The sequence below is a fragment of the Odocoileus virginianus genome, chromosome 23 (assembly GCF_023699985.2).
Source record: "Odocoileus virginianus isolate 20LAN1187 ecotype Illinois chromosome 23, Ovbor_1.2, whole genome shotgun sequence".
NCBI classification, from domain to species: domain Eukaryota; kingdom Metazoa; phylum Chordata; class Mammalia; order Artiodactyla; family Cervidae; genus Odocoileus; species Odocoileus virginianus.
In genome coordinates, this window is record NC_069696.1 from 13,728,146 (window position 1) to 13,753,696 (window position 25,551).

Below are 25,551 nucleotides of genomic sequence, written 5' to 3' on the forward strand. Positions count from 1 at the left end.
GTTCAGCAGTCGTGGTGCAGGCTTGGCCGCTCCTAACCCCTAGCACTGGGGGTCTTCCCGCATCAGGGACTGAACCCGTCCCTCTTGCCTTGGCAGGTGGATTCCTCATTGCTCAGCCATCAGGGAAGCCTTCTGAGATCTAACTTCTAAAAATAATTTGGTAGGGGAATTCCCTGGCGGTCCAGTGGTTAGGACTCCAGGCTCTCACTGCCGAGGGCCCTCTGTTGGGGAGTTAAGAAGCCATGAGGCAGGAAAAAAAAAATGGGCCATTATTTCTTCCAGTGGTTTCAGGGGTTGTGTCCTTGTGACGCTGCCTAGGGGATGGTTTTTGGTTAGCTCACTGACAGCGGTCTGAGCCGGTCCTGCTGATGGCTGTCTCTCTGTGAAGCACTGCCTTAGGACAGGATGACAGGACGCAGTCCGTGAGTCTTGAGGTGAACCCTGCGCTGCCTGGGAGGAAGCTGCGGGAGGCCCATGCAGCAGCCCCGCCTGCCGGCCCCGGGGTGCAGTGCGTCGGGTCCCCAGCCCGGGCCGGCTGCGCCCGTCCTGGCCTGCTCGGGGATAGTTCTTGGGCCTTCGCCAGACTCCTCATTTCACTAACACCGCATGCCAGGGCTGCCGGGAGCTCTCACCTCCTGAATTACGGCTTCCATACCTGCCCGCCCTGCAGTCAGACCATTACTCTCAGATTCATTACTTAGCAGGACGGCCTCTTGGAGTAGAAAGGAACCGTTGCCTTTTATAATTAGTCATTTACATTTTCTTTCCTTGGGGAAGAATCACTCAATTCTAAGACCTGGTTGCTGGCGTGGAAGTGATGGGAATGTTGGTGAAAGTAACTGTTTTATCTGGGAGCTTACTTGTCAGAGACAAGGCCGGCAGCGCGCTGCTGTAGTGACTGGCAAAGGGATGACCAGGCCTGTGTCCGGGGACTGGAGGGGACGTGGGGGTGGGTGGTGAGCTCGCTGCGGTGAGTTAGCCAGGGAGAGAATAGGCACGGCCCACCCCAGGACCCAGAGCCTGCCAGCCCCTCGAGAGGTTCTGTTCCAAGAGGGAGAGAGGCCCGAGGACCCTCAGAAGGAGCCAGGACCTTGATCCGTTTTCACTCCCCACCAGGCTCCAAGGACAGAGAACAAAGGGCCGGCCCGCTGCATGGGAGAGTGGTGGAGAGGACACCCACGTGGCCCCCACTTGGCTTCTGATGTTTGCATCAGGCATCTCCGCCTGGAAAGGGCAGCAGAACGGCAGGAGAGGGGCGGAGAGCCGGGCTTGCACCCCGCCCGTGAGTGGATGGCGAATGGCCCCAGAGTCTGGTCCACGTGAGGCTCTGCTCTCTCCTATCCGGATGCATCAGGCTCGGAGACGTGATCTCAGAGCTGTAGTCGAGAAGAGTGAGGACTCCTGGCAACATTTTAGAAAGGCTTATTGAATAGACAAGAATGTGTGGGCTACTGAGCTGCAGCAGGAGATTCATTAAGAATGAATTATTGTGTGCCAATTTAAAAATGAGGATTAAAAAATAAATTCATCTACAGTAGCATCGAAAACAGTGAAATGCATGTTGTTGCTGGATGAACGGTTCATTCCTTTTAATCACAAAGCAGCGCTCCACCATGTGAATGTATCAGTTTGTCGAAACATCCTGCAGTCGCTGGAAGCCGAGGCTGTTTCTTCTCTTTGTCTCTTAGGAAAGGAATTTCCTCGAGTGCGCGTGCACACATCCTCTGGTGGGTATGCACTTTGCTTCCCTTGGGTCAGTTCCTAGGAGTGAACTCGCTGGGTCATGGCGTGGAGGTATACTTAGTTTTATGAAAAGCATCCAGACCCTTCCCCCTGCTTGGCTATGCTGCCTCACACACTCATCAGAGGTGAGGTCTGGCTGCTTCGCGCGCTCACCAGCTCTGCCTGTCCCTGCTTCTACTTACGCTGGAGAGCAGTCCTCTGTGTGTGTGTATTTATCTATACTGTTGGGCTGCACCCCGCAGGCCTACAAGGCCCCGTGTTTCCCCAGCTTCAAGACCAAAGGAAAGCCCAGTCGGTGACAGAGACGTCAATGGTTTAATGGATGGGGGGCCTTCCATGTCTGAAACAAGGTCCTGGAGTGACCTCCGTGGATGATGGGCAGGACGTGGAGGCAGTCTTTGTTCCCAGAGGAAAGGGAGTTTGCCACTGAAGAGGGAATTGGATTGCCTTTTCATGCTGTTCACGGAGCTCTCGTGGCAAGAATACTGTAGTGGTTCGCCATGTCTTCCTCCAGGGGACCGTGTTTTGTCAGAACTGCTGACTGTGACCCATCCATCTGGGGTGGCCCTGCACGGCATAGCTCATAGCTTCACTGAGTCAGGCAAGCCCTTCGCCAAGATAAGGCTGTGATCAACTTTGGCCACCTGATGCAAAGAACTGTTGTTGTCAGTTGCTTAGCTGTGTTCGACTCTGCGACCCCATGGACTGCAGCACGCCAGGCTCCCCTGTCCTTCACCATCTCCCAGAGCCTGCTCAAACTCATGTGCATTGAGTCGGTGATGCCATCCAACCATCTCATCCTCTGTCGTCCCCTCTCCTCCTGCCTTCTGTCTTCCCCAGCATCAGGGGCTTTTCCAGTGAGTCAGCTCTTCCCATCAGGTGGCCAAAATATTGGAGCTTCAGCTTCAGCGTCAGTCCTTCCAGTGACTATTCAGGACTGATTTCATTTAGGATTGACTGGTTGGATCTCCTTGCCATCCAAGGGGCTCTCAAGAGCCTTCTCCAGCACCACTCACTGGAAAAGACCCTGATGCTGGAAAGATTGAGGGCAGGAGGAGAAGAGGGCAGCAGAGGATGAAGTGGTTGGGTGGCATCACCGACTCAATAGCCATGAATTTGAGCAAAGTCTGGGAGATGGTGAAGGACAAGGGAGCCTGGTGTGCTGCAGTCCACGGGGTCACAAAGAGTTGGACACAGTTTAGCGACTAAACAACAAAGTCAGGTCGGCTCATTAGTTACCCGGGAAACCCGCTGAGGGGCAGGCCCCTCGCTGCCCCTTTGATAAGAACAGTCACTGGCCGGAGCTTGGGGCGAGTACGTAGGAAGAAGGTCGGTCAGCAGCGCCAGGTGTGGGTGAAGCAGGCACTGGTCAGGTAGGGGTGGCCAGAGGGCAGGCGAGTGGCCACCTTGACTGGCCTGACTGTACAGCATCTCCATCTCTACATATGGAGAGAGGGGGTGGGAATATTTTTCCCAAGACTGTGGCTTGTCAATTTATTTTTTAACAACGTCTTCTGCTGAGCAGAGAGTTTTAATTTTGAGGACTTCTAATTTATTATTATTTTTTGTGGTAATGATTTTCTGTGTCCTAACTAAAATTCCTTTTCCTACCCCTAGCATGCCAGGATATTCTCCTGTGTTTTTCTGCTAGAAACTATAATTTAAAAAAAATTTTTTTGGACACTGTAATTTTAGCTTTTACTTTTAGGTCTGTCCTCGAGCTTGACTTAATTTTTCTGTATGGTGTGAGGAAAGCATCATGGCTCATTTTTTAAACGTAGGTTTCCTAGTTAATAAGAGCTCCATTTCTTAAGAACAGTTTTGTTTTGTTCCCAGAACACACTGCTTTGGCACCTTTTCTGAAAAGCAAGTGACTATTTAAGTGTAGGTCTGTTTTTGGACACTTGATCATGTTTCATTGATCTGGTAATGGAGTGTTAATGCCAGTGCACGCTGCCTGAACCTCTGTGGCTTTTCTTGGAGTTGGTAGGGTAAGTCCTCCTAGTGTGTGCTTTTTAAAAAAAAATTGTCTTGAGTGTTTTTAGTTCTTTGAATTTTTATGGAAAGTTTGTCATTAGCCATTTCATACCAAAAAAAGCCTTGGAAAAAGTCTTAGGGCCTGGGATTTTGAATGGGATTATATTTTGAATCTGTGTGTTAGTTTTCCCAGAATTAACAGTATTAGCAATGTTGATTTATTCTAGTCCGTAAGCATGGCATATTTTAAAATTTATTTTAATGTGTTTTAACTTATCCTCATAAACATTTTGTACTTTTCAGTGTATGGGCTTGTAAAATTTTTCTTAAATTTATTTCTAGGTAGGTTTTTTTTTTTAATAGTCCTTTAAATAGTATAGGTTTCTTTGTAAATTTCTTAAAATTTTTATTGATGGTTTATACAAATACAATTGCATTTTGTAAACTGACAGGTTTCCAGTTCCTGTTGTGTAACAGTTCCTCCGAAGCTTGCTGACTGAAGCATGTGTTTCGTCTCACTCGTGGAGTCTGTGGGTCAGGGTCACAGTCAGCGTTCACCTCGACCTGCTGTCTGCACCTCGCCGCCTGGCGCCCATGGGATGACCCGCAGGCTGGCCCAGGTTGTTGCCTGGGGCCTGGAACCAGCTGCAGCCTCACTCTTTCACGTGTGTGGTGCCCAGGCCTGGGTGACCCCAGGACTGAGACTGTAGTTGAGCTGCCCACTTGTGGCCTCCTTGCGTGGCTTAACATCCTCACGGCACGGTGGCCTTGGGAAAGTCAAACTTCTGACGTGATGGTTCAAGGCTCCCAGTAGGGCTTCCAGAAAGCAAGGTGTAAGTTGCATAAGCTACCCAGATTCAAAGAGAGGGAAATTGGACTTCATCTCTTGATGCAGGAGTGGCCTGATCACATCATAAAAGAACATTTGGGATAAGAGATACTGTTGTGGCCACTTTTGGAAAATGTAATATACCATACCTTGCTTCTGGTGATCTTGCTAAATTTACTTATTAGTTCCAGGAACTTTTTGGTGGATGCCTTAGGATTTTTTAAGGGCACAAGGGTGTCACCTGCAAATAAACAGAATTTTACTTCTTCCTATTAATATGGGTGGCTTTTTTTACTCTTCTTGCCTTATTGCATTGTCAAGGGCCTCAAGTACAATGTTGAATGGAAGTGATGAGAGCAGACACTTTTAGATACATATATATGTGGGATGATTATGGTTTCTTGGTGAGTCTGTGTGTTTATTGTTATGAAATACTCCTGTTTTTCTGGTATTTCTTCTGTCCTAGGTCCAGTTCATCTGATATTAAAATAGGGATCCCGTCTTCCTTAGGATTAGTATTTCCTTGGTTTATCGTTTTCCATCTCTTTGCTTTTAACCTGTATTTTCTTATTTGAGGTGCATTTCTTGTGGCTATTTGTGCAAGCTATTGTGGATAGCTTATAGTTGGATTTTGCTTTCTTGTCCTTTTAATGTGTGTTTAGTTCATGTACATTCATGGAATTATTTATATGGCTGGAGTTTAGGCTGCCATTTTGCTATTTATTTTCTATTCATTTCACATTGCTTCCTCCCTTTTTCCTACCTTCTTTTGGATGCATTGCATACTTTTTAAGTTATGGAGAACTGTTTACAGACGTATTGAGCGGCAAGTACAGTTTGATATACTCTGTTGCCACCTGCACACAGACACTCACTTGCTCCTGCTGTTCACGTCTTGCTCTAGTGTGGTGCCTTTGTTATAACTGAGGAGCTGCAGCTGGTACCTTGCTGTTAACTGAAGCCCAGGGTTGGCACTGGGGCTCCCTCTTCGTGCTGTACATTCTGTGGGTTTGGCCAAATGTATAAGGACTTAAGGGGCTTCCCTACTGGCTCAGTCCGTAAAGAATCCGCCTATAATGCAGGACACCCCTGCAATGCAGGAGACCTGAGTTCAATCGCTGGGCTGGGAAGATCCCCTGGAGAAGGAAATGGCAACCCACTCCAGCGTTCTTGTCTGGAAAGTCCCATGGACTGAGGAGCCTGGCGGGCTACAGTCCCTGGGGTCGTGAGGAGCTGGACAGGACTTAGTGGCTAAACCACCACCACCAGGACATACATCCACCATTACGGTATCGTCCGGAGTAGTTCACTGCTCTGAAACCACCCCCCTCCCCTGTTCATCCTTCCCTCTCCCGGAACCCTTGACAGCCAGCAGTCTTCTCGGCATCTCCAGGGTTTTGCGGCTTCCAGAATGTCGTCTCCTTGGAACTGCCCCATTCTGGGGCCCCTTTGCCTCAGGGAGCCTCTCCTGCTACTGTCTGTTTTCACTCTAGCTGGTTGGCGGCCCCTCCTCTCCCCGCCCTCCCGTTAGTGGATGCTCCTTAGAGCTCAGGCCTATAACTTACTGGGACTCCCTTCAGATGCTGTTGCTGGCCAGCCTGTGTCCCAACACAGGCGTTCAGCTTGTCCCCGTTTTCTGAGCAGTTTACAGGGGAGCACCACGCCGCTCTGCCAGGGCTGGGGGGGCCTTCCGCCCTCACCCCGTCCCGTGACCGATGGCCCCCGGGAACCTGTGGAACGGGTGGGCAGAAGGGCTCACACTTTGTGTGGACACCCCCAGTGCCTTGTGAAGGAGCCAGCCTGTCTCCATGTAACAGATGAGGAAATAGAAGATCAAAGGAATTAGGCTCTCTGGTGGGAAAACAGTTGGCCTGATAAATTTTTGCAGCGCCCTCCTGCCTGAGAAGGGCTTCCCAGGTAGCTCAGTTGGTAAAGAATCTGCCTGCAGTGGAGGAGAGCCAGGTTCGATCCCTGGGTCGGGAAGATCCCTTGGAGAAGGGAATGGCAACCCACTCCAGTATCCTTGCCTGGGAAGTCCCATGGACAGGAGAGCCTGGTGGGCTGAAGTTCATGGGGCCGCGAAGAGTCGGGCACGACTGAGCGACTCACCCTTCCGCCGTGCCCCCGAGCAGCGTGCCGTGGGGTTCTGTCCTCCTCCTCCCCTCTCCCCAGAGACCGTGATGAGGACGTGGAGGGTGTGTGTGCAACCACTGCCTCTCAGCGTGAAGGGACAGCTGATGCGATGGATGACGTGCTCAGGGCCCGCAGTGCCAGCCAGACGCGTGAAATGAACAAACCAATAGCAGTAAGTGAGAAGGCCTCCGTTCAAGTTCACAAAACCAGCCAGTGCAGCTCGCTGGACGCAGGCGGTCTGGACAGTCTGGGTTGGCTTTGTCTCCCGCAGGGCGCTCTCATCCTCACTGGGCCCAGGGTCTTCGGGCAGTGCCCGACGCCTCACATCCTCTCTGGCCTCCTCTGTTAGGCTCACCTCGGCAGCCAGGGTCACCTTTTCCAAGTGCAGAGCTCGTGACGGCGGTGGCTCCCCTTTCTGTGCCGTTTGCGTCGTCCTGTAGCTTTGCTGGGGTCTCACCCTTGGCTCCTCACGTGGCCTTCCCACCTTGGGGTGATCTTCTCCCATCAAGCGCAACTTCCTCGGGGCCCCTCCCGCCACCCTGGCCTTTGCTCCCCGCCTGGCGTGAGCCCGCGTCCCCGCGGCTGCTGGGACTCCCTGCTCTCTGCATCTCCCCGGTCTCCTGTTCTGTGTGTCCCAGGGTCAGGGCCCTGTTCTGTGCTCTGACCTCAGGGCTCCCCAGGTCGTGGTGAGCCCGCATGTGTGTCTGCGTGGGCTGCATGATGAACGTTTGCTTGACGACCGGACCGTCATCTCTGAACACAAGTCCCGTGTTTGTTTTCCTGCCCGACTGTGTTGGGGACCCAGGACCGCCCCCAGGTTCTGGGACTCCAGCACAACGGCCGCAACTCCTCCCAGTGCACATGTGTGGGGTGCACGGGCCAAGGAAAAAGGCCCAGAGGGACCCCGGCGCGCACTGCCAGGAGTCCTGCCCCTGTGGAGTCGCCGGAGATGCTTATCTCCCGAGCCATGAGTTGGCCGGGTCTCCCGGGAGCTTGTGAGAAAGGCCACGCCCGGGACATCCCTGGAGGTCCCCTCCCAGGGCAGGGGACGCGGCTGGGGAAGCAAGGCCTCACGGGTCCTGGGGCGACGCCGTCCACACTGCACTGGTCTTGGATGGATTGATGCCTTCACTGCGCTCACTGGATCACAGGGGGCCTGAAACAGGGCCTGGTGTCGCGAGGTGTTCAGATGCAGGTCCAGGGTGCGTGAGAGGGGCAGGTTTGGTTTCAGCCTCGGAAGGGCACTTTCCCACAGAGACTGGCCGGGAAGGGCGGTGGGGTGTGCTGAGGGCCTGTGTCTCTGGTCGGGCACGGCCCCTTGTCACAGAGGGGCTGGGTCTTGATCCTCCCGCTCAGCCGACACGAGTGAACCTGCCCACCCTTGTCCGAGACGCTTCTCCAGAAGGATTTAGTCCGCTTTTCCTCTGAAGAGCCCAGAAGTGCTGTTGGTTATGGCCGAAGTGTGAGGCGAGCCCGGTGTGCGTGCTTTGAGTTTTTTTCCTGCTGATACGGACTTTACCTTCTGTAAAATCTCTTCCCAGAAGGTCGTTGTATTTCTTCAGACCTTCCTTCCCTCTCTCCGAGCAATAAGTTTTCTGTATTCTTCTATCATTCTTTAAAGACCCAGAATCAAATCTCAGCTTGCAAATGTGTGCCTGTTTGCTTTTCATGGAGTGTTATCATATTATTACTGTGACTGTTTGTATAAATACACAGTATTCTCGCTTGCTTCCTATTTTGCCTGCAGATACTTCCTGTTTCTTAGCGGATAGGTTCGGTGCCAGGTGTGTGTGTGTGCGGGCAGGGCGGGGGTGTGGACGGGTGCTGGGGTCGGTGCCCCCTCCTTCAGCCGGAAGAACTCGGGATCTCGTCAGAGGCTGCAGGAGCCTGCTGGGCGCCTTCGGGGCCAGGTGCCACTCCTGGGAGGCTGCTGCGGGCACCTCACGCCTTCCGGCTCAGCCTCCGGCTCTGGAACGTCCTTGGTGTGTCCTTCAGAGGCTTCCTGGCTGCCGAGGGGCACGGTCCTCAGCTTGGACCCCTCAACTGACCCCCCTGTGACTGACCTGCGGCGGGTCTTCTCTGCCCCCGCGCCCACCCCCTTCCTAAGTCCAGACACCGAGGCCTCATCTGTCAGTCTTCTCAGGACCTTTCGTGATGCAGGCTTTTTTTTGAAGACTCTCAGGTGTTATTCTTTTCTTACTATTTGGATTTTCACGAGAACTCATCTCCCCTTCCTGGGTTTTGAACAAATTGAGAAATAAAACAAAACAGTGGCAGATGGAGACCGAAGAATAATTTTTATTTCTTCTGAATGAGAAGCTTGAAGTCCTATCTTAGTGTGAGAGCCAAATAAACCGGCGGACTGAATCTGGGGGTCATTCAGGCTGACCCTCTGTGTCGGAGCTGGCCCTGGGCCCGGGCAGGCTCCCCGCGTGTGGCAGAGCCGTGCTGGGGAGCAGCCTTCCCGGGGGAGCGGCCGGTTCTGAGAGCTGGGCGGAGGGCTGGGCCTACTGGTGGTCTCGACTCTGGGAGTCGCGGGTGGTCAGTCGCTTTCTTGGGGCCAGTGTTTCTGGGGATGGAGAACGGGCAGGAGAGGCACCGGCCGGACCCCCTCCGCCTGGAAGCTGAGACCGGATTTGAGGGCCGCTGTCCCCAGCTCCTTCAGCTGGCTCTCTGCATAACCGTGAGGTTCCCGCTCAGCCAGGGACATGGTGCCCCCGTAGAGCCTGCCACCTCTAGGAACAGGCCGGCCCCCAGCGGAACCCCTGCTCCTCTGAGTATCCTCCTGGGTCTGCGGGGAGGGGGCGTCTGAGCCTGGTCCTGACGGCTTTGGAGCTCGTCAGACCTGAACAGTAATGCAGTAATCTGTAAGGCCTCTACCTGAGACTGCAGAACCACTCTTAGGTTATTTCTCATCCTTAAATACGTCCAGCCTGACTGCTTCCGCCGGCTCATCGGAAATGCTGCCGTGAGGTGAGATGACAGCGTGGAAGCTTCCAGCTACGCAGTGTGTCCCGAATTCAAGTGTGAATCTCCTCTGTCACCCAAGTGCCGGAGAGAAATCAAGTCTTTTAAGGGCTAACCCTGGCAAGTTTAAGTCCAAAACCAGAATTCCTCTGCCCGTGAATGTTTAGCTGCATGGCAGCTTTGGCTCCGTGCCGCTGCCTGTCTCTGCCGGAGGGGCGGCCGGGGGTCTCTCTGGACGCGCGCAGGCCTTTCGGGGCCCAGCGCTCCTCTCCACTCAGCACCGGTCTGTGACAGCCCTCTCTTCCCCAGACTTCAGTGTAGCGAGACCCACCAGCTTATCACCCTGCCTACAAAGCACATCCTTCCAGTCCCGTGGGGCAGCCGCCCCGGAGTGCGTCCCCCCACGTGGAGCCGAGCAGAGCACACGTGGGGCCTCGGTGCCTCCTGCTGGAGTTGCCCTCGTGGAGACGTGACAGCCTGGGATCCAGGGCCTGTCACTTGAAATCCACGCGGGAGAAACCGCAGCAGGAAGTTAGGTCTGAGTCCGCTCATTTTCCATTTTTGTGGGGAAAAGATCGTGGTTGCCTTGTAAGCATTTTTAGTTTTGTCTTGTAGTGGCTGCGGCTCCTACTCTAGTCAGGAAAGATGTGTGTGTGTATGTGTGTTTGTGCCTGTGTGTGTACACATGCTTGTGTATGCATGTGTGCACGCGCATGTGTACATGTGTTTGTGCCCGTGTGTGTTTATGCATGTTTGTGTGTGCCTGTGTGTGTGCACGTGCCTGTGTGTGTGCACGTGCTGTGTGCACGTGCGTATGAGTGTGTGTGCGTGTGTATGACTGTGTGCCCGTGTGTGTACACATGCTTGTGTGTGTTCCTGTGTGTGTGTGTGCACGTGCTTGTGTGCAGACACATTAAGCCCAGAGAGTGCTGACAGTGCAGGAGCCCCTGGGTGCCACGTCTGACTGCTCGGCCTCAGACATCACTGCTGGCGTGAAGGTCGTCCTCTCCTCCTGGCTGTGTCTCCTGGAGCCCTCCCCCCACCCAGATCCCGGGGCAGGTGGTGTGGGGGTGCTGCTGCCACGTCCCCATCCCCTTCCACCTATGTCTCCCTGAGGACAAGCCGTCATCTCCCAGCACCAGCCCAGCGCACGCCTGCCTGAACCAACGGGACCCACTCACTCATATTCAAGGACCCACAGGCACAGCGCCTCGTGGCTTGAAACCACACGGATTTGTCATTTCACAGTCGTGGAGGTCATGTACGGACATGAGAGTTGGACCATGAAGAAGGCTGAGCACCGAAGAACTGATGCTTTTGAACTGTGGCGCTGGAGAAGACTCTTGAGAGTCCCTTGGACAGCAAGGAGATAAACCAGTCCATCCAAAGGAAATCAGTCCTGAGTGTTCATTGGAAGGACTGATGCTGAAGCTGAAGCTCCAATGCTTCGGCCACATAATACGAAGAACTGACTCATTGGAAAAGACCCTGATGCTAGGAGGGATTGAGGGCAGGAGGAGAAGGGGACGACAGAGGATGAGATGGTTGGATGGCATCACTGACTCGATGGACATGAGTTTGAGCAAGCTCTGGGTGATGGTGAAAGACAGAGGAGCCTGGTGTGCTGCAGTCCACGGTTCACAGAGTCAGACACCATTTAGCGCTTGAACAACAGCAGCAAGTTCTGGAGGTTAGAAGGCGGACCTGCCCTTGGGACGGGGTGGCCGGGTCACGGTGTGGATCAAGGTGTGGGCCGGGCCACTTCCTTCCTGGGGCTCCAGGGGAGAGCTGCTCCCTGGCCTCTGTCTAGCCTGCTTTGCTGGTCTGCTGGCCCCTCCATCCGTCCTCCAAGCGGGGACCGGTGTCGTCACTTCTCTGATGCTGACGCTCCTTCCTCCACATCCGAGGGCCCACCTGGGTGACCCGGGTGCTTGCCCTGTTCCAGTTGGTTGATTAGCAACCTTCACCTGCACCCCCACCCCCACCTTGCTGGGAATCAGGCCCTGGGTATTTGGTGGGGTCACTACCCCGCCTCCCATAATCACCCAGTGCAAGTCTGTCACTGCAGGAGTGCAGTGGGCTGAGGCCCCTGAGGGCTGCTCTGTGGGGTGCCCTGGGGCAGGACTTGGTAGGCGCCACCTTCCTCCCCTGCCAACGTGTGTTGTCTGGTCATGACAGTGGGGGCACCGGGCCTCCTGTTCCTGAAACCTTGGTGCCTGCTGGTGACCGTGCCTCCTTGAAGCCTCGGAGCAGTCCCACAGGCAGCGTTGCCATTCTCATTATAGATGATGCCGCTGAAGCCCAGAGACGTGCTGTTCCTTGCTAATGTCACACAGCATCTAAGGCATCGAGCTGGGCTCTTGTTCCAGGTCTGCCCCTGCCCACTGGCTGCGCTGGTTTTCCTGTCTTAGTTTATGAACTTCTTCACCTGAGTGCCTGAGACTGAAGCCCCCTGGTCCCTCCGTGCTCGCATCGTAACCGTGTCCTCAGCCCTTGGATGGCAGGCCTGACGCGGGTAGTGCCAGCAGGTCCCTGGTTCCCATTAGCTCCCCTGCAGTGCTGAGCGCACTCTGCCCTTCTGCTGGCCAGAGCAACTCCCGGCAGACTCTGCCCCTCAGCGAGCTGTCTGTTCCATTTAAATGTAAATCTCTGCCTTTACATATAGAAACGTCCCAGTAAATACTCCCCAGAGTGGGTGACATGGGGAAGCTTCAGAGTTCACCTCCCGGCTCAGCCTGCATGCGCGTGGTGTGACGCGGCCTCACGCTGTGTGCGTGGGTCACTTTGTGAATTCGTTCTCTTGTCAAACCGTCCGCCTTCGTCCCCACTGCCTGTTCCCCTTTGGAAAGCCGGTTTTATCCTCCATGCATATGATATTCCCTGTTATTTTCCCCTCAGGACAACTATACATTCGCCCAACCTGGGATTCAGATGAAAGTGAAGATGTTGGAAGAGCTTGTGAGCCGCATTGACGGTAAGCCCGCGTCCGGAGCGCCCCTCTTCTTGGGAGGCGGGGGAGAAGGTGGTGGAAGGCTCACCCGGTTATCCTGGGACCCCCCCCCCGCCCCCCGCCACCCCTGCTGCGCCTTCTGCTGGGGCCACCTGGGCGCTGCTGGGGCCGGAGCCATTCCCGTTCCCTTTATGAAGGCGATATAATCAGAGTTCAGCGCCGTCCCTTCACAGGAAGTAACGAGCGCATCCTCGAAGCAGGCAACCCTCACTCTTATTAAAGCCGGCGGCTGTCATCACCCAGCGGCAGCCTGGTTGTTTATGGCCGGCCTCTGGCCCAGTGTTCCTTCCTCTGCACGTCATTTTGCTATCAAGGATGCCGGCGTAATTTCTCCACGGAATCCAATTAATTAACGAGTTGGAAAATAACATCTTTAATATTACAGAAAAATCATAGTGTGTGCCCGGCCATTTTCGATTACGTTTTCATGTGTAAGTGGGGGCTTAGAAATACTTTCTACCTTCGTCCTTAAAATAATTCCCCCTGTGATGTGCTGACTGTCACATTGCAATAGCAGGGTTTAATTAAATGAATGTTGAAAGATGATGCTGGCCCATTCCAAGCGTACCCTTCTGAGCGTTTGTTAAATTAATGAGCAGAGCGTTAACGGAGTGATACCATGCAGAACCGGGTGTGGGCCTGTGACACCAGGCGGTCAGCCGCGCTGTGCCGGGGAGAGGCAGGCTCTGTCACCCTGAGCCCCACGTGACCTCGATGGGTGACTTCACCGAATCTGCAGAGCTGTCGCACTCCGCTTCAAGCGGAGACACGCCGCCCGCCGGGGTCCCAGGGCCGCCTTCCGAGGGTGTGGATGTCCCCTTTGCCCTTGCTGTTCCCTCGGCAGCAGACAGCGTATCCGTCCCCATCTTCCCAAGAAAGAGTCTTTTTTTGGGAAACGATCAAATGACATTATAAAACGGAGTCATACAAATTATCAACTCCATTCTGTCCCTTGATTGAATCTGATTTTCAGCTGTGTCTAATGGTTATTACCTAATTTCCATATTATGAAGTTCTGTACGGTTCTTCCAATAATACTTTATCTGATTCAGTATATTTAGCGGCTTGGCAGCCATCTATTCACAGCACAGTTTTTTTGCTTATGTAACTGCATTTATGTACATTTGTTCTTAACTTCGCGGGGACATCTTTGTCAGATGCTGTTGGGTTTTTTTCCCTGCCATCAGCTTCACACCTCCCCGCACCCCCCCAGCCTCATTTGGATCTTTGAAGTACGACGTGCAGGAGCCGTGAATTACACTTAGTGGTTCCTCTCCTGTTTCTCCAAGAAGGTGGATTTCGCATTTCTGCGGAGGTTGGAAATGTGTGGTTAGTGCTCACTTGTTCCAGGCCGCAGTTCAGGGATGCTTGAATCGACTTTCTCTGGTGCTGTGGTTCAGAAGCAGCATATCAGAGATTCGCTGGGTGATTGTTTAAAAGAGCACCGATAGCAACCGAAGGAATCCCGGCCAGGCCTGGGCTTTTTAGTAAACCCGTGTTTTTTATTTAGTTTTTATTTTCCCGTGGCTTCTGAGGAGGGCGGTTTCATCCTGTGGTGGTTCTGTTTAAATGATTGGTGCTTCACACCCTCTTCGGTAGCAGGTTAAGCTAGGCAACCTGTCTGTAACTCTTCTTCCAGCCAGACCTGAAAGAACCTCTGTGACGGCCTCAGAAGAATTGCTGGGCCTTTCAGGCAGAAAGTGTCGGCACTCCTTCTCATCAGCAGCCCCTGGGAGAGGCGTCCCAGGCCCCCCTCGCTCACTGTCCTCATGAAGGACGACCCTGTGGCCTTGGACTGCGGGGGACAGTGCGGATGGTGGGGGCACCGCAGAAGGGGCCGGAAGGTCAGGGCAGGGTCGGGGTCACTGTCTCATCTTCTCGCCGTGACGACTGGCTAAAGACTTTCTGGGAAGCACTCTCAGGCAGTTTTCTGATTTGATTCATGCTTTACTCCACTCTCTGTTGCCGCCAAATCTTTAGAAAGAGTCTGCTCCGTGGACAGAAATCTGGCATGACTGAGGAGAGAACGTTTTGTCTGTAGTGGAGGCCAGGTGGAAGGGCGTTGGGCAGCGGCCTGAGAGCCTGCCTGTCGGGTGGTCATCGTCTCGAGAGGGAGGCTGGCTAATGAGAAGCGCCAGGGGAGTCACCTCTGATCTCTGAGCAGCAGTTTTAGAACTTCCCACAGAATGAGAGGTGGAGCCTTGAGCCACTAAATTGGGGAGATAAGAGGTGAGGCAGGGGGACTTCCACTTCTAGTGGCGATGGGCATAAACTCCAACCAGATTTCTCACCCAGGAGACCGCAGCAATGGATGAGATGATTTTTTGAAGCCAACAAACAAGCAGATTGGGTTAGGGGTAGAAGGACAGAGGGAGGAGGCGATGGCACCCACTCCAGTCCTCGTGCCTGGAAAATCCCATGGACGGAGGAGCCTGGCGGGCTGCAGTCCACGGGGTCGCTAAGAGTCAGACTTGACTGAACGACTTCGCTTTCACTTCACTTTCATGCATTGGAGAAGGCAGTGGCACCCACTCCAGTCCTCGTGCCTGGAAACTCCCACGGACGGAGGAGCCTGGTGGGCTGCAGTCCACGGGGTCGCTAAGAGTTGGACTTGACTGAACGACTTCGCTTTCACTTCACTTTCATGCATTGGAGAAGGAAATGGCAACCCACTCCAGTGTTCTTGCCTGGAGAATCCCAGGGACAGAAGAGCCTGGTGGGCTGCCGTCCATGGGGTCGCACAGAGTCGGACACGACTGAAGCGACTTAGCAGCAGCAGAAGCAGAAGGAAAGGAGAAAAAAAGCAAAGAAAGAAGGTAAAACGAAAAACATTTCTTAAAAGCATTGAACTGCTAACAAGGAGACAAAAATTTCCTGGCCCTCTTCTGTGAGAATTCTGTGAGAATTCTAGCTTTGTTTCTCTTTTTTTTTTCCATGTAAAATGATCTACGCATAGTCAAAGCTAAATATGTATTCAAGACCTCTTAAGTGAGAACAAACAGGAACAACAGATAACAAGGCCCACAAGTTTCTGTAATTCTTATAAGCCCAGACTGAAGGCCACTATTGTCCTGAGGGTACTTGTTTCCAGAAGAAACAATCCCAACGGGGTTTGTAGTTTTGACAGCTTCATGGAGGGAGAGGGTTACACCCTAGCCTGCCCAAGAAGGGGAGTGCAGGAAATGCCCAGGTGCTTGCTGAGACCCAGAGCCTGACCCTCAGGGTAGAGCTGGAGTGAAACTGCCCTCTTGCAGTCTTGTAGGCCAAGCTTATATCACCGGAGAGGGCCAGGATTATTTGAACCTTGATTGTGGTACTTCTCTACTGTAGTAGAGTGCTTCAGAGAAGCAAAACACAATCTTTCCTGAAAGAAGTTACCAGAAAGTTGTCCATCAAATTGTTTCTCTCTCTCTCTCTCTCTCTCTCTCTCTCTCCTTTTTTCATGTAAAATGGTCTGCACATAGTCAAAGTTAAATACATGCTCAAAACTTCTTAAGTGAGAACAAATGGAAACAACAGGTAACAAGGTCCACAAGATGTTAAGTTTCTGTAATTCTTAGGCATAGGCCATGAAACTATTCTCTGTACTGTGTATGAAGAAATATAAAATAGTCTTGAAAATATTTGCCCAGCTAATGAGAAACTATTATGATTTTACATGAGAGGTGAAAAATATGATAACCAAATTGAAAAGTCAGGGTACAGATTTAACAAATTAGACATGGCTATGGAGAAAGTTAGTGAAATGAAAGATGGGTTGGAAGAAAATAGCCAAAATAAAGAATGGAGCGATAAGAATATGGATAATATAGAAAATAAAGATATTAGGGGTATGGCTAGAGAGCCTCATATTTATTTATTTATTTAGAGTCATAGAGAGGAGAGAAAGAGAGTCAGAATCTGAAGAGACAATGATTTATTTTCCCGAACTACTGAAATAAGCCAATTCACAGATTGAAGAGCCCACTGAATTTCCAGGAGAATAAAGAGAAAACTATATAAAGACACAATAGTAAAATTTATTTGAAGACTAATTCTTAAAGCAGCTGGAGTAGAGGATTATTTTCTGAGAATGGCTGTAGGAGAGCTGACTTCTCAGCAGAAGTCTGAGCGGATGTCGTCCATGAACTGAAAGGACTCTAGCTGTCAGCCCAGAGTCTGAAAAGTGAGAGTGTTAGGAGCTCGGTCGCGTCCGACTCTTTGCGACCCCACGCACTGGAGCCCACCAGGCCCCTCTGCCCATGGAATTCTCTAGACAAGAACACTGGAGTGGGTAGGTCTACATCCAGCAAAGAATATTAATATCCAAGAATGAATTTGAAAGTCCAAGAGGCCACCTAAATCTGAATTGTTTTTTCTCACTGCTTCTAAGAAACTGTGTAATCAGGAAGGACAGCAGGCTGAGTGCATAGACCTCCCTTCGCCGCTTAACCAGGGACACCATCCCTGTGGTCTTCAGACCTCCCGGAAAGCGGCAGGTCAGCACTCCATCCAGTCAGCAGGGAGTCAGGTGGTCAGTGCAAGATGTCTGTGGGAAAAAGAGTGTCGGCAGGTTAGGGGAAAAGTCTGCATTGGGTGGAAGCCAGATACGACTGTTGCCGGCCGAACAGACCGAACCCTTACCATGACCCCTGACCCCCACATATGTGTGTATGGCTTAGTTGTGTCCGACTCCTTGCAACCCCATGGACTGCAGCCCACCAGGCTTCTTTGTCCATGGGATTGTCCAGGCACGAATACTGGAGTGGGTTGCCATGCCCTTCTCCAGGGGATCTTCTCAACCCAGGGATTGAATCTGGGTCTGCTGCATCGCAGGCGGATTCTTTACTGTCTGAGCCCCCAGGGAAGCCCAGGAATGCTGGAGTGGGCAGCCAACCCTTCTCCAGGGGACCTTCCTGACCCGGGAATCAAACCAGGGTCTCCTGCATCACAGGCGGATTCTTTACTGTCTGAGCTACCAGGGACGCGCATCCGACCCCCACAGACAGCGAGTAAATCTCAGCTGTTTCCCACCCACAGGGCGCATCGTTTGTGGCCTGGCTGGGCTCTGGCCCGTGTGGTCCTCCCCTGGGAGCTCAGGCTGGTAGAGGAGATGCCTTCAGGAGTTTGCTGGCCTGGTTCCTGTGATGGAGGGAAAATCTTGGGGGGTTGTTCATGGACTTTTAGTGCTTTAAAAGAAAGTGGTCCTCAGCTCTCAGCTGCATTTCATTGGCCAAACCGAGTCACGGGCTGCAGCGAAAGTGGAAAGTCGGGAGGACAGGGATGTGCCCACATGCTCTGGGCCCGGTGGGCTTTGTTACCAGGGGAGGGGCACGGTGGAGAGAACGGGGCAGAGGCGGGCGCACGTGCCCTCAGCACCTCTGCTGACGTCAGTCTGCTCCCTACTTACGGGAGCGATGCTTGTGCGTAAAATTAACAGTTCACACCAATCATTTAGTAATTTACTGCTTCAATAATAAACATACGTTAACACGCCAGAGTGTTAAACCCTGATAGGATTTTAACATACAAAGCTCTAGAGCTGAATTTTAACTGCATGTTACACCTGGCGTGTTTACACACACTGAAAGTGAAATTCCATATTTTTTGCAGTGTATCTGAGGGACACGCCTTGCGCATTTATTATTATGTCTGTTATATCTGATGTTAACCTTTGAGGGGCCCCTTGGTTCAGCCCCTGGCCTTGCTTGTGGAGAGGCTGCAGTCAGACCTCTGTGGCTGGATCCTGGGGCCAGGCCACCCCGCCCCTGGGTGGGGGGAGCCCCCACTTTGTATTCTGAGCTCACGCATCTTTTCTGACAAGAGATAATGTAAGTGGAATATTTGCCATATCTTTTGATGAAAAAACCATGAGATCCTATTTCAGTATTAAAAAGAAATATCTGAAGATGGCCTCAGCAGATGTGTAAATCTGGTTATGTCCATGCTGGGGTTTTTTCAGAAGACTGAAAATCAGATCTTAGAGAATTGCTTCACGGATGAGTGAGTTGTCCCGCGGGGAATGAAATGGGCACGGGGCGGGGTGCCCGTGGGGGGTTCCTGGTCGGGGAGCCTGCGGGCACAGCATCTGTCCCGGGCAGCCTGGGGAGCCGGGGGAGGAGGCAGGCACTCCCATCCCCAAAGGCCTGTGACTCCTCTGCAGGCCACGGTCTACGGGGCTCTGCTCCCAGCTCTGGAGGGATCGTAAAGCTGAGGCCCCAGTGGGCCAGGGGGGAAAGGAGAGACCTTGTCGTTAGTGGGCCAGTCTGGACCGGATGGCCGGTGACTGTGGCCCAGAGGGAGCTCCGTCCACGCTCTGCACCGTCCCGAGGCTGTCTGGGGAGCTGGGACCTCCCTCCAAGCTCTGCTGTCTTCCCTAGGAAAAGCCGGGGAGGAATCCCACCTAGGCTTAGTGCTGTCAGACTTGGTATAAAGAGAGCACGCCCTTCAGTTTGAATTTCAGGCCAATAATGAACCATTTTTGGTGTCTTTGGTGCATTATTTGGCACCCACAAAACCCAGAGCTGCTTGGGGACGGGGCTGGGGGCCCGGGCCGGCGTGGGTCCCGCTCTCCCCTCCCTGGCTCCACACCTTGTGCCGGCCTGTGTGCAGGGCTGGTCTGCAAAAAGGCCGCCCATCCGCCTGCACTTCGGAGGCTCTCCGCGCACTTACCTGCTCTGAAGCTGCAGGAAGCAGAGGCCGTGGCTGGGTGGGGTGGGGGCAGGCATGCAGGCCTGTGTGTGGTGGGCAGACCACCTGCCCAGGTGCCCCTGTGCCCCGTGGGAGCAGACACTTGTCCTTCCTGGGAGGCCGTGGAAACCCCTTCCTTGGGGGGTGTCGTCCTGGGAGCTAAAGAGCGGTGACAAGCTGGGGGCATGTGAGCGTGGGAACCTGAGGGGCGGGTCGACCTCGCGCTGTGTGGGGAAGAGGGAAGGGAGGTGCTGGATTTCTGTCCTGCTGACGGGGCTGCCGCTCCATGAGCGGACACGGCGGGCTGCTGAAGGGTCCGAGGAGGAATGGACCTGGGGCCTGCCTCGGGCTCTTTGGAAATCCTTCTTGCTGAACGTCTCTGGCTTGTCCTGGACCAGCCACCTCTTAGTGGAGGGTGGGATCCCAAGGGTTCAGATTCCTGCTTTACTGCCTGGTGGTGGGTTTGGGTGATGAGTATAGTTCCCTGGGAGAGCCGTGCAGGTGAGATGCTTAGAACGGTGCCTGGCACGTCGTGAACTCAGCCAGCTCTGTGCCTGTATCATGTCGTCATCACTTTAACCTTACCAACTGCAGAGCGGGCAGGTAATGGCGCGCGTGCTAGCCCTCCTTGGTCGGGGATTAGTCTGGGGAATCTGCTCGGCCCAGTGTGTGGGACCTGGCAGGAAGCCTCCCTCGGCAGGCTCCTTGGTCCAGCCCAGGGTGCCCGTTAGTGCGGCTGGGGCTGCAAGGGGGACGCTGCCTGCCATCATTATTAGCAATTACGCTTTCACCCTTAGGGGGAAAAATGCCCATATGCATTGATGGAGAATAGTCCTACCTTCTTGTGTTAAAGTCTTAATCTGCGTGAGCATTTTCCCTTTCCCTGTGTTTTTAAATTTAGGTTAAATGCGATTTTAATGAAATTTCTCTGAAAGCTGTCTCAACTACATTGTAAGGTTAAAATTGACTTATTCTTTCAAGATAGAATTCAGTTACAGCTAGTAAACTAGATTCAGCTTTATTACCACCCAAGTGAAAATATTTTTATTACCGCTACAAGGTGAGCCTTCAGAGAGCAGAAGATAAATCAGTTGTCGGAGCGACCCCAGCCCGTGGAATATTCAGTGAGCGGCAGTGAGCAGTGCATGCCGCTCCCCTGCTGGCAGCAGCAGGCCCCGGCCTGGCTGATGTGAGCGTGGGGGACGGCGGCCACGTCTCCCTGGCGTGTGGGCCCTGGGGTCGCAGCAATGGGCATGGACGCTGGGCCCAGGAAGGCGTGTGGGTGCCGCCGTGCCTCCGTGCGCCACTCCCCAGCCGTCTCCCTGTCCCAGGCTGGGGCTTGGTCCCCATGGCAAGCATCCTGATCGTTCCAGCGGCTCCGTGCTGTGCCTGCCTGGGGCCAATGGACATCAGGTGGCCGCAAGCTCTCACTCTCCTAGGAGGCATCCGGTCAGCTTAAAGTGCCCTCAGCCGAAAACTCACATGGCTGTGTGGTTGCATTTTGGGGAAGAGGGATCTATTCAGTTCAGTCCAGTCGCTCAGTCATGTCTGACTCTTTGTGACCCCATAGACTGCAGCAGGCCAGGCCTCCCTGTCCATCACCAACTCCTGGAGTTTACTCAGACTCATGCCCATTGAGTCCGTGATGCCATCTATTAGTCCAAAAAAGAGTAGAGGAAGTTTCCTGTAGTCTAAAAAATAATGTATAAACGCCTAGGTTCTAGTTCAGCCTCCGTCACTGACAACTTGGTTGCTGCTGCTGCTAATCATCATCATCATCATCATCATAGTAATGGCAGCTAGTATCTATTAAGTGCCTACAGCGTATGAGGCCCCGCCTTCAGTTCTTTTTCTGCACCGTTGCACTGGCCTTTCACAGCCCCTCCGGGACGCGGCGCATTCACCTTCTGTGATGGGAGCCCTGCCCGCTCTGTCCCCCACGGACCGGATGGTCTCCGTGTAGCATCCAGCTCTGGTGCCGGACACTGGAGAGCCCACCCAGCCGTCTCCCGGCCACGCGGGGGCCCGTGGGTCCTGGCGCAGAGTCGTGTGTGCCCCCCCCCACCCCACATTTCCCTGGGGGGCGGCGGGTGGCCTTTGGCCTCGCTATGGGAAGTACCCACCGCCAGGCCTCCACCTTCCTCGCGGGCCCCCTGCCGGCAGCTTATGCCTTCTGCCTTCTCCCCGCCTTCGGGGCTGCCTGTGAGGATAGACAGGGACAGCAGGTCAGAGCAGACGTCCCTTCTCCTGGCTTCCCGCAGGCGCCCGCGTCCCCACGTCCCGGCCTCCAGCACGGCGCCCAGCATGCCTGCAAGTGCGGTACCGGCTGCTGAATTACCAGGAGGGTGTTTGCTGCGCTTCCAGCTCAGGAGGGCATCCCCAGCGTCTGGGGCCTCATTGCTTCTCTTTGAAGATGAAGCTTCCCGTTAACAGGGAGCCTGGTGGGCGTGGGGTTAGAGCAGTTCTGGGTTGGTTATTCTAGTCTCTGGACATCCATGGCACCGCGCGAGTTTCCTCAGAGGCCTGTCTTTTGCCGAGACTCCCCCATCCCCACCCTCTTTGCCCGTTGGCCGCAGGACAGGTGGTCAGACGGGTGGGAAAGCTCGTGATCTGAGCTGGTGCACCGTCCGCAGAGGGGACAGAGCAACGCTGCATGTACAAGGTGGGCAGTGGCAGTCCCTGGCTGCTGTGAGAGGGCCGACCCTCCCTGAGAAGTGTCCCCCCTCAGCGTGAACCCCAACCCTCCCACCACTGCCCAACCCTCCCACCACTGGCCAAGCGGGGCCTTCCACACTGGGGCCTGAGGCCTCTCGGACTGGCTGGCTCCTCCCGCTCACTGCCCTGGTGCTGCTGTGGAGGCGGCGCGCTGTCTGTGCCAGAGCCTTGACCCCAGGGACCACCAATCAGATGCGTTTCCCAGCACCCCCGGGGCGTCAGATGCTCAGGGAGGGGGCGATGCCCGCCTGAGTGCTCAGCTGTGTGGGAGGGCCTGGGCCAGCCTGCCGTGAAGGGTCAGAGGCTCAGCATCCCTGTAACCCTGCTCCCTGCCCTCCGCCCCCTGCCTTCTGATCCCTGCTCCCTGCCCTCCGCCCCCTGCTCTCCGCCTGGCCCCGCCTGCTTTGGTTGCAGGAACCCAGTCCCAGAGGCTCCCTCTGTGGGCCCAGGCCCTCAGGCTCAGGCCTGCTGCCCCTCCCGCCCCTCCAGGGCCAGGGTGTTGTTGGGGCCAGCCGGGCTGGGCTGCCACCTGGGGACCCGCCTTCCCCGGCTTTGTTCCCTCTCCTCCGTCCTCTCTGGGCCTCCGTGCCTCCCCAGCCCTTTGTGTTTTCCTCCCAATTGAAGCTTGTTTTTAGATGTCCCGCCTGAGCCGGTAGAGAGATTTATTTTCCTATAATCAGGAGCCGGCTCTCCTCCCATGTTGGGGCTGGCTGGGTCCCGGGAGGGCTTTGGGGCTGGCGGCCGGCAGGTGGGACCACACTCAACTCCCCGGCAGGACTCGAGGGGCCTTTTAAGGCCCAGAGCCGTGGCGTCCTTTGGCTTTGACCAGCGAGGACATTCTGTCCTGAGCAAGGACATGGAACGTTAACAGTTGCTCCGGGAGTTCTTCCTTCCAGGCCTGCACTTACACCGGATCGTAAAAGACTCTCCGTTTAGAGGGAGGCCCTCAGACGGCCTGGCCACCAACACCCAGCCCACTTGGCAGCCCCAGGAAGGAGGGGGTGGGCTGTCCCTCGAAGGCCTTGAGGCGGGTGGGTGCTGGTGCTAGAGAAACACGCCCCGGCCTTGGTTCCAGCTCTGCAGGCCACACTGGGACCACCTTCGGCTGCTCAGGTTGGGGGCGTGTTCACTCGGGAAGCGATGATGACCACCCCGGTGGGTGATGAGAGGCGAGTGCCTGAGGTCCCGCTCGGCGATTTAGCTTCTTTGCCCTTTAATGATGACATCTTTGCGACGCTCCACCCGAGACCGACACTCAGGTTTATCACCAAACCGAGACCAGTTAATTAACTTCTAAGTGGAGACTTTCAGACAGAGCGGTAGAGCGGTTCCCCTCGACCTTAAGAAGAAAGACTCGACTTGGTTCTGAGTGTGGGCCATCAGCGCCGGTCTCGAGATGCTTCCCGAGGCCATTTTTGTAGGTGGTTATGAGTGGCTGGAGAGAATGAGTGTCTTTACCCCCCTCCCCATAAAGAACCCGCATCTTTAGGAAGTCAGGACGGGAGCGGCAGCCTCACGGTGGGTGGGTGGGGGCAGAGTCCTCCCGCCCCCCCAGTAAACCCTCTCAAGAAGGCAGAGGAGGCGCCTGCTCTTTCTGTGGAGGTGGCCCTGGGGTGGATCTGAGTTGTGGTCCTCGTGAGCCCACATGTGGGTGGGTTCCCCGGCTGGTCCGAGCTCCCAGCTCCACCTGCAGTCATGCCCCGTCACCACTCAGGGAACAGTGCAGTCCTCCGTGCCAGGAGAACGTTCCAGAAGCTGACTGGGGGTCTGAGCCCTGCCCTCCCGACACTGTAACCGGAGGTCTCTCCTCCCGTCCAGCCAGGTTCTCATCTCCGTGAGGGAGCACCCAGGCCAGAGGCCCAGACTCAGGCCCGCTCCCCGCCCGACGCGGGGCTGGTGAGGTGTTTGCTGTGGGGGCGCCATGTGCCTGGGGAGCGGGGTCGTGGCTCCCGGGCCCTGCGCTGCCTCCCCGCCTGCCCGCCCCCCGGCCCCCTCCCAGCGGGCCCTCTGTCCTCCTGGGGGCCCCTGGGGGTGGTCATGGCAGGTCTGCGTGCGGCCGGGAGCCTGCAGCTGCTGGGCCGGCCCAACGCGTGCCTTCCTGCTGCACCACCCCCACCCCCCCCCGCCCCCAGTCCGTGGCCGGGGTTCCTGGGGCGGCTGGGCTCTGCCTGTCCGTGGGCCCTGCTGTCTTCTAGCCGGTCACTCTTTCTGTACAGCAGGCCCAGCGAAGAGGAGGCTGGGGGAGCCCGGAAGGGGGCCTCCTGCTGCAGAGAGGCCCATGTTCACTGTCAGCAGCTCTTGTTTTTGTTTTTTATCTTTTTAACTGATTAGAGAATTGAAATCTGCTCTATGCCCTCAAATCAAAGCCTCCCCGGGCCTCGCCCAGCAGAAGCGTGATGTTAAGTCTGCGCTCAGCCTTGCGGGTGGACGGCGGGGGATGGCGGGGGGAGCCCTGTGAGCGGTTTTCTTTGTCGGGTTTCTGAGTGTGAGCGGTTAGGTCCACTGTCTGGGAAGGTGAGTCTCGGCCGTGTGTGGACCCGCGTGAACCGTGTGCGTCTGTGCCCAGTCCCTGGGACACATGGCGTGTTCCTTCTTGGCATGACTCTTGGGATGCAGTGCGTCTGCGTGGTTTGTTTTTACCGAGGGAGATGGGCCGTCTGGGCAGTGCTCCCGGCCTGCAGACGCCCCCCCCTCGGGTGCCGGGAGCAGCGTCCTGTGACCCGGTGGCAGTGAGTGCCTGGCCTGCTGCAGGAGGGCCTGAGCCATGATGGTCATCACGCCTGCCTGCTCACTCCTCGCACGACCCCTCTTATTTCCAGTGACATGGAAGTTTCGAGTCCAGAGTTATCACTAGGCAAATTACCTTTACCCGCGACAGAGCATCTGCTCACAGTAAGTTATAAAACAGGAAAAAAGACTCCAGCATATACACTGGCACCAGTGTATATAAATGGGAAGTAACAGCTCGAGCTTAGGCGTCCGTTTTTCAGCACGTTCAGAGCAGGAGGCAGCCTCCCTGGATGTTCACTATGTGCGTTGGGGGCTTGGGAGGTGCGGGGGAGGGGGACAGTGCCCGACCTACTGTATCCGTCTTCATTGTTGCTTTCAAAGAAAGTAGGTCTTTAGTGAGGAGTGGCCACCTCCACGTGATCACAGAACGCCCGCCGCTGTCCTGACACGGCTGCTCCTTTGGTCCCGAGTCAGCCAGAATGGCCTGGCCGGGGTGGGGCGGGCTGCTAGGCAGGCGCTCCCTGAGGACCCCCCCACCGAGGTCCTGCAGAGCCTCGGGGCTGAAGCTCGTGTCCCTACTGGGTGGTCGCGGGGCTGCCCACTTCTTTCCTCTCCGGAGTGCGGGATGGCGGCGTGCAGAAGAGAAGCCCAGGCTCCTTCCGATGAAATGGACGACACAGGGCTCGGAGCTGCGTTTTTCTTTCTGTCCTCTGAGCTCCTGGAGGGCAGGGTGCTGGCCTTGCCTTCTCTGCGGCTTCAGTGTCACAGGTGTTGGGGT

The 25,551-nt window shown here is 54.9% G+C and overlaps 1 protein-coding gene across 1 annotated transcript in view; it reads left to right on the forward strand.

Moving 5' to 3' along the window:
• Positions 1-25,551, forward strand: part of TBC1D22A (TBC1 domain family member 22A) — a 261,290-nt gene that overhangs the window by 171,606 nt on the left and 64,133 nt on the right. The window contains 1 exon segment of the mRNA XM_070453523.1: positions 12,548-12,623. Coding sequence (XP_070309624.1) covers positions 12,548-12,623 — 76 coding nt within the window.